This window comes from Silene latifolia, chromosome 1 (genome assembly GCF_048544455.1).
Source record: "Silene latifolia isolate original U9 population chromosome 1, ASM4854445v1, whole genome shotgun sequence".
Classification (NCBI taxonomy): Eukaryota; Viridiplantae; Streptophyta; class Magnoliopsida; order Caryophyllales; family Caryophyllaceae; genus Silene; species Silene latifolia.
This window is the reverse complement of record NC_133526.1, coordinates 109,095,138-109,104,462: the sequence shown is the minus strand read 5'-3', so window position 1 is coordinate 109,104,462 and position 9,325 is coordinate 109,095,138. Positions and strand designations below refer to the sequence as shown.

General features: G+C 39.3%; 1 protein-coding gene across 1 annotated transcript; it reads left to right on the top strand.

The window, feature by feature from the left end:
* The first annotated feature begins 7,131 nt into the window (after positions 1-7,131).
* Positions 7,132-8,085, top strand: LOC141652713 (uncharacterized). The gene has a single exon (XM_074460306.1). The coding sequence runs from the start codon at positions 7,132-7,134 to the stop codon at positions 8,083-8,085; it is 954 nt and encodes a 317-aa protein (XP_074316407.1).
* Positions 8,086-9,325: the final 1,240 nt, after the last annotated feature.

The following is a 9,325-nucleotide window of genomic DNA, read 5'->3' as shown; positions in this document are numbered from 1 at the left end:
TTTTACCTCATTTTTACACGCACTTCTGTACTTTTTATGTAGCATCTAGCTACAAATACCCCCGAATATTCTACTTTGGTTCGTTTTATGTAATTTGCAGGAATTAACCAAAGAGGAGCTAATTCGAGCCTTAATTCGTCCCATTTGCATGCATTTATGGAGAACGAGGAGCTGGAGCTTGGAAATCTAACATTTGGAAGACGCGTGAGCTGGATTCGGGAAGTATTTCAAGGTTTAACGTGCTTAAACAGCTCGATCGAGTGATTTATTACTCGATCGAATGCTTTATATGCTCCAAGTTGCTCGATCGAGCAGTCCAAGTTTATACAAGATAAGACATTGCGAGAAGTACTCGATCGAGTGGTTTAATTCCACTCGATCGAGAGGTTTTGTGCTCAGTTGCTCGATCGAGTGGTTTAATTCCACTCGATCGAGTGGTTTGTCCTGCTATTGTTTATTTTCCGCCTAATTTCGTATGGGCTTTTGTAATTAGTCCATAGATTAGGTTTAGAGTGGATTTTTTCGTATAAGACTAGAGGAGTGAACAACGTAACTCCTCTCCTCTCTCTCCCTTCTGCTCGATACTCTTGATTCTTTTCATACATTTTTACTCTATATTTTGCTACTCGGAATTGGATTACGATTGGTACTATCATTCTTCTTTAATCTTTTAATTATAATTATTATTGTTATTGTGTTGTTATTCTTCCCTATTATTTCATCTCTACCTTATTTGATATTTATTAGATTGCTATAATGTTTAGTGTTAATCATTTACATGTTGTTATTGTTAATTCGATGATGAGGCGTAGCTAATCCCTTTAATATGTTAGGATTAGGGAAACCATGGTAGAAACATGTTAGGATCGACATGATTAGATTAGCTTTGCGACAAGAATTGTATTAAGGAATATAATTGTGTTTAGGTTGAATGAATGCATGCAGGAGACCGATTAATTAGTTACCCCCGACCTGGATCGAAAGATTGGAAAGGAAGGCTTGCTTAATTACAATAGGTGACACCTAATTAGGGCGAAAGCTAAGTTAGGAAGACCCTAGGGCGATTAGAGACCGAAAGGGTATAATCGTAGGTTTAAGGACCGAAAGGTGACGACCTCGCTCTTCTTATCAATAATTTAATCGACTCATTTGATCCGATAGTGTAGCTGCCACGGTAGACCGACTCCTAGCATATTTCTCTCTTTTATTTGATTTACCCCTGTTTTTCCTCCTTATTTTCTCTGTTTTACTCTTTTCCTCATTCTCTTTAGTTTAGAATCAATCATTTAAAACCACCCATTTTGGTTACCGAGACGAACTTAGACAAAGCTGACATCTTCCCATCTCCCTGTGGAGATCGACCCGACTTCCCTAGCTATATTAGTTAGAGCCAGTTGGTATTTTTGACAGGTATACGACTGACGTGTCAGTCAGCTTCCCGAAGGCATCCATCATCGTCGTGTAATCCAAAAAGGACCTCATGTTCCCGGCCACCTGCGTCAATTTAAATGAAAGCTTTCTTAAGCATAGCAAATGACAAGGAATGAATAGGGATGTCAATGGATCGGGTTGGGGTCAAGTGAACCTATATCCATCATCCATCCGTCATTTTAAAATCTCATCCAACCCGTCCGTCATCCATGAAACTTATCATCCATCATCCGTCCATCCATCATCCACGGATGAAACGGGTGCATCGGGTGATAATGGGTGATTACATACGCATATAAGTCTCAAGCTAAAATGAGATGAAATTTCTATATAAAAAATCAAGTTAGATAGTCTCTTTTAGTTCACTCATGCTTTACCTTCTAGTAAGCAGCAACGAGGCTTTTTTTGGTCATAGATTAATTAGAATTGCATAAATCTCATGCTCAACTCCATACTACAGCCAATTTTAGCATATGTTTGTATCTGTTTGCACTATCCTAGATGAAGACACGGCTATCAGCATCTTTAGAGGTGGTAATTGACGGTACTTGATCACCCATTGACCATGAAAATAACGAAAAAGCAAGAAACAGATATGTATGACACAATTGAATACTTATTTTCTATTTTATGAATGCATTATTTTTTTTTAAAGAAAAATAAAAATATCGGGAGGTGGATTGATGTCGGGTGAGAAATATCTTCATCCAACCCGTCATCCGTCCGTCATCCGTTTCATCCATCATCCATCCGTCATCCATTTAAGTCGGTTTTTCATCCGTTTTTTTAATGTCGGGTGGATCGGATTTTGATCGGGTGCGGGTGAAATCGACATCCCTAAGAATGAATGAACTAAGAAACGATGAGAAATGAACAAATAAGGAAATATGGAAGGAAATGATTAAAAGAAATGACAAATGGAAGGCTCTCTGCCGCCCAAATGAGATGTCTACCATCCCATTTCTTGGCCCACTCCGGCGCTCCTGCGAGCTGGTGGCCGCCTCATCCCAAGTTGGCCCTCCGTGGGGCCTCCTCCTCCTCTAAGTCCTCCTCCATCACCTGAATGGTGGAAGGCTCAAGCTCAACGTCAGTCTCCATAAAGTCTCTCCCCGACGTAGAAGGAATATCCTCTGCAATCAAAGCAAAATGAAGCAATGCTAAGCGTATTTTCAATCATTTTCGAGCATTTCAAGCGTAAAAAGCGGCATTTCTGGCCATCTTTGACCACGTTTTCCAAAGTCCAACCACTCGTGTGGTAGGATGGGTCAAGAATGGTCTAAGTTCGAGCCTAGTTACGGGTTTGAGCCGAAAATTCGGCAGCATTTCGCTACAATGTCAATTTTGCCTTATAAAAGTATCCTAGAGGAGCTGTCACAAATCAAAAATTCGGCATGATAGCAAGTTTACCCATTACTCAAGGGTTCCAAAACACCAAGTTTCATCAAAAATGGGCTAGTATAGGGCCATTTTCGAAGGGTTTTACGGTTTACTAGAGAAACCGTCACATTTCGCCCTCAAATCTTTAATACTCGACGAAAATTCGAAAGGGATATATGGTTGTGTTCCTAACATTGCCAATTACTCATTTCTAATGTCAATTTCGGAAGTAAAATGTCAAGGACTCGATTTTGGACAGAATTAGACTCGAAAATGGGTTGTGTTTGTGACTGAAATGGACACGAAAACAATGCAAGTAACCAAGGATATGACTTGAGCTAGATCACTAAGCAGGCTCAAGACTCGGAATCACGCTCAAGATCACTAAGCATGAACTAAATTCCTCCACAAACACTAAGTAATGAGGGATTTTCCGCACTAAGCAAGAAGAATTTTAAGTAGAAAACTCAGTTTTCAAACTTAGCTTTTTTTCATCAACTCAAATCTAAATGTTTACAATATGTGTGCTTAGTTTATATAGACCAAGGGCCACTAAAGAGCCTTACAAAAGCACAAAATAACAGCTATCGTATCTTACACAAACTGAATATAAAGACTAGAAAACAATAAAGCATAAAGCATAAAGTAATAAAGTGCGTTAAGATTTGTTTGCTTGCTAAAGGTCAAATAAGATGTGTAAGCCTTAGGAGAATGGACCTTGGCAGCTGCAAATCTTCAAGCACAAGAGGTTATGAGGAGTCCCAAGTCGTGCCCAGCCCTTGTTTAGCCAAAACAAGGAAGTTGAAAGCGACATTTCACCCACTCTCTAAAACAACCCAATTTCTGATAGACAAAATGTGTCCTTAAACTACTTCTTTAATCTTGCATTTTTAGGACCAATGACCCTAGATAAAGTTGCTCCAAACAAAAAAACACGACAAACAAAAAACCCTAATGAGAGGCGACTGAGAGGCGATTTTTTTGACGACAACTAGGGCTTAATCTCCATGGTTATGGCTAGAAATTCTTCACAAAAATCATCAAACAAACATGTTCAAGCATCCCAACTTCCTAAATCTCCAAAGAAGGGAGGAAGTAGCCATAATGAGGAGAGGAAGAAGGGACCGGGAAAGGAGGATGTCCTACGTACTAAGGCCATGCATGAAGTTGCTACTATTCCTCGTTTATCCCTTGATGATGAAGAGGACCCTGCTATAAACACGTCCTGGATTACAAAGAGAGGCAAAAAGCAAGTTGCAGCCATTTCAACTGATACTCTTCTTCAATTTACGTCTAATGACATCAAGGAGGAGGTTGAATATTGGAATAATGTTGTGTATTGTTTTGTGCTAGGGGCAAACCCGCCATGGGAAGTCCTTCATGGATACATACATCGCATATGGAGCAAACATGGCATTGATAAGGTCTCGTTTTTACCAAATGGAGTTTTTTTGGTGAGATTTAAAGACACTAAAGACAAGGAGGTTGTACTCATGGCAGGGTATCATATGTTTGATAATAAACCCTTGATTGTTAAGCCTTGGATAGAGAATATTGATTTACTGAAAGAAGATGTCAAGCTTGTTCCTGCTTGGATTAGGTTCCATAATCTGCCATTGAAATTCTTGGGCAAGTGCATTCCCAAAATTGCTGGTTTAGTAGGCAAGTTCATTAAAGCTGATACTGCAACAGAAGAAAATACCAGGCTTGGATTTGCACGGATTATGGTTGAATTGAAAGTTGGATAAACCCTTCCTAATACTGTCAATTTCTTGGATGAACATGGTCATGTCCTTAGTATTAATGTTAAATATGAGTGGAAGCCTACCATTTGCTCAAAATGTAGAAACATTGGACATGAAGGTAATAATTGCAGGAAGATACCACAGAAAAGCAACAAAATGCTCCTGTTAAAAAAGTTTGGAAACCTATTTCAAAACCTGCTGATTTACCTAGCAGCTCTGGCAATAATACAGCTTATAACTCAGAGTTTCCAGTGTTGCAGAATACAAAACCAGCTGGAGCAGTTATACAAACTACTGACCACAATGAGACTGACAGTAATCTACCCCCGGAAAAGGATGCTGCCAGCCAGCTAAGTAGTTCTCCAGTTTAGGAAGAAGTTGTGTGTGAAAATGGTAACCCTCCCCTAACCAATTATAATGAATAACATAGGGTTTTGGAACGTGAGGGGCATGAATAATATAAATAAGCAGAAGGTTATTAGGAATTTTATTCAGAATAAAGAAGTTGGTCTTTTTGGCCTTCTTGAAACAAAAATAAATGGTGCAAATGTAGGAAATATCTCCCATAGTATGTTTGAGAATTGGAGTGTGACTACTAATTGTAGTCTTCATAAGCGAGGAAGGGTATGGATAATTTGGCAACCTAGTTTTTTTGATGTTATAATTCTTCAGTATGACCCTCAATTTATTCATACCAAAGTTCATATCAAAGCGACTAACAAGTTTTTTTCCTTACCATGGTGTATGCTTTTAATGATGGAAATGATAGGGTGGATCTCTGGCATAAATTAGTTTCCTTTGCTTCTAATTGTCATGGCCCTTGGGCTTTGGATGGTGATTTCAACATTGTTATCTCCCCTGATGAGAGACTAGGAGGAAATACAAAACAGGAGCATATGGAGGATTTCATTGATTGCCTGGATAAATGTGGCATGTCTGATATTGCTGCTACTGGGGCATTTTTCACCTGGACGAATAAACAAGATGTTAGACACAGAAAATGTAGCAGGTTAGATAGATTTCTCATCAACAATGAATGGTTGGCTGTGTTTCCTGAGATGGCTGCTCACTTCTATCCTGAGGGCTTGCTGAATCATAATCCATGTGTTGTTAGCAATATCAACCTGGGTGGAGGGAAGAATAAGAGCTTCAAATAATATGTGGAGCCTTGCTCCTGATTTTATTGAGAAGATACAGGCTGCCTGGATGAAAGAATTGGAGGGTACTAAAATGTTTGTTTTGGTTAAGAAATTGAAAAATTTGAAATCTACTTTGAAGGATTTGAATAGAAGTTGTTACTCTGATATTGAGAATCAAGCAAGTGCTGTTGTATACCATTTAAATGATATTCAGGAAAAGCTAATGGCAGATGCTGCTAACCAGGAGCTCATCTCCCAGGAGATTGAAGCTTTAGGCAATGTCAGATTGCTTACCAAGGCCAGAGATAGCTTTCTACAGCAAAAGGCTAAGAGTAAATGGCTGGAAGAAGGAGGCAGTAACACTGCATTTTTCATGGTGCCATTAAGAAAAGATGCATCAAGAATAAAGTCATTCAAATTGAAGATACTAATGGTCATACCTGCAATGATACTGAAAGTATTCAGGGAGCTTTTCTTGAGTTCTATAAATCCCTTCTTGGAAGTAGTAATGCTACTGAGATGGTTCGTGCTGCTGTGCTAAGCAAGGGCAGGGTATGTAACTCAGACCATGCAAATATTTTAAGTATACCTGTGACTCATAAAGAGATTAAGAGAGCTGTATTCTCCATTCCCAAGGATAAAGCACCAGGTCCTGATGGGTACACCATTGGTTTCTTCAAAGATGCTTGGGAAGTTGTGGGTACTGATTTATGCACTGCAATTACTGACTTTTTTACCACAGGTAAGCTTCTCACCCAAGTGAATGCTACTAATGTTACACTTATTCCAAAGTGTGAGAGGCCAACTTCTGTGAAGCATTTTAGGCCCATAGCATGCTGCAATACTGTCTACAAAATCATCTCCAAGCTTCTTTGCAATAGACTAAGCCAAGTATTGCCTCATATAATTCATGATAACCAAGGAGCTTTCATCAAAGGCATATCTATTCTTTAAAATGTCCTTATTTGGCAGGATATTGTGCATTTGTATGCTAGTAAAGGTGTCTCTCCACGTTGTCTCTTCAAAATTGACCTTCAGAAAGCCTATGACACAGTTGAATGGGATTTTGTTGAGCAAATGATGATTGGCTTGAATTTTCCTGAACATTTTATCCACCTTGTCATGACCTGTGTCAGGTCTCTTGCTTTTACCCTATCCCTGAATGGTAATCATTTTGGATACTTCAAAGGGCAAAGGGGGCTTAGACAAGGGGATCCTATATCACCTTCGCTATTCACCATTTGTATGGAATACTTGACTAGACTGATCAAATATGCAACTGATAGGTGGCCTTTCCAGTACCACCCCCTCTGTAAAAACCTCAAGCTCACCCATCTCATGTTTGCAGATGATTTGTTGCTATTCTGCAAAGGTCATGCCCCCTCTATTATTCTACTAATGACATGATTAGCTCCAAATAAGAAATTTTGTTCAACGGTATGAATGAGGATCTTGAGGAAGGTATAAAATCGGTGACAGGATTTCAGGAGGGCAGCATGCCATTCAGGTACTTGGGTGTGCCAATCCAAACTGGTAGGCTATCCAAAAAAAATTATTCTGCCCTAACTGAGAAGATGGTAGCACAGATCAGGGGACTGGGTGCTAAGAAACTGTCTTACTCTGGTAGAGTTGTTCTTATAAACTCAGTCCTTAATACACTCCACAATTACTGGGCTCAACTTTTTATTATTCCCAAGAGTGTCATTAAAAGAATTGAGGCCATTTGCAGAAACTATTTATGGGACAACAGCCCGGACTATCATAGGGTACCTCTGGTTGCGTGGGATAAGGTTACCATGACAAAACAGGAAGGTGGGCTTGGCATTAATAAAGCTGAAGTATGGAACATTGCCACTGTGGGTAAATTGGTTGATTGGATCTATACAAAGTCAGATAGGCTCTGGATCAGATGGGTGCATAATGTATACCTAAAAGACAAGGACTGGCATGAATATGTCCCTCCAAATGATGCTACATGGGTTTGGAAACATATCTGCAAGGTCAAGGAAAAGTTGAAAGATGGATTTGTGGATGGTAGTTGGGTTTCTCATCCTATGGGGTATTCCATTAGAAGAGGCTATGAATGGCTTAAGCCTGTCCAAGCTCCCCAACCTTGGCAGTCCATTGTTTGGAACAACTGGAATACTCCCAAGCATTCATTGATCTCTTGGTTAATGCTGCAGGGGGGGATGAATACCAAGGAAAAATTGCATAAAATTGGCTACTATTCTGATGACCGATGTATTCTCTGTGACAGTATGCCTAAAACCATTGATCATTTGTTTTCTAGCTGTGTTTACAGCTGCAAAGTCAAGCACATTCTTGAGAATTGGATTGGAAATAATTTGCCTACTATCAGTCACCTGGCTGCAAGTATTACTAATTCTGTCTAGTGGAAAACAATGGTTGTTATCCTGAATGCGTATCATTATGTTATTTGGGCTCAAAGGAACAATGCTCGTGTAAACTACTGTCTCCTCAGACCTGAGGGAGTAGTGAAACAGATAGAAGAAGCTACCAGGGGAAGGATCAAGCTCAAGCTTGGTCAGGAGCTAGCTACGGCTAGATTTGATTGTCTGAAATTCTTAGGAATTTAATTCTTGTTTGAGTTGTAGTTTGGTCAGTGATAGTAGTTTAATGAGCTTGTCATATATGCTATAATTGATATGGTTGTTTGATATATAACATACATACTCACATTTCACCAAAAAAAAAAGTTGCTCCAAACTCTCTAAATTATTCAGTCTAGGCTTTGGTTTTATGACTTTGGCATTTGTAAAGCTCTTGGACCTCAAATCAGAAGACGGACCAAAACCAGGTGGAGAACAACTCAGCAATTCAGATGCATCTTTTAGGAGCCATATCTCTTAGCTCCGGATGAATATTAATGCCTATGATAGCTCATTGGAAAGATAATGAAGTTAACTTTCACCTCCAAAAAGAATCACCCTAAAACATGGAGTAAATCTTGAGTTATTCAACGTTTAGTTCACATAGATCATGGGCTATCAAATAATGTGTAGTCTGTTTGTATCGGCCATAACTCAAGCTATAGACCCGATATGGAGGCGATTCAAAATCCATGGCTTGTCTAAGATCCCAAGCTTTCTAATGACATAAGAATCATCGTATTTGCATGAGTAAAACTTGAGATATAGAGCTTGGAAGTTAGGCTTGCTGTAATGACATTTCAAAAAGCGATGAAATGCATTCAATTGTGAACCGTTCCTTGGACTGTTTCTTTTGGCTTAAAAATGAATCACAATGCAATAAATTTTGTTTCAAACTCTCTTTCTTCAAAGGAATTTGCCCACAAATTATCGACATTGTCATCTTCAACCTCTTTACAACAAGACCACGCACACCTCAAGAGATGGATTATCATGACTTCCTCCCGGATCATAGACCAGAATTATGTATGGCAAGGGAGGTGTTGTTACTCTCTTGTCACCAAAGTTCTTGGACAAATAAGGCTCTAAGGACATTTGAGGTTGCTCCTTACTCGGTTGGCATGCTAAGACCAGCAACATATACCCATTTAAACCCAATCTTAAACCATAATGAGCATCAACACAACTAGTAGAGCACGATATTGCACTTACGGGGTTGCTCCTGCTTTTATGCATTGGACTC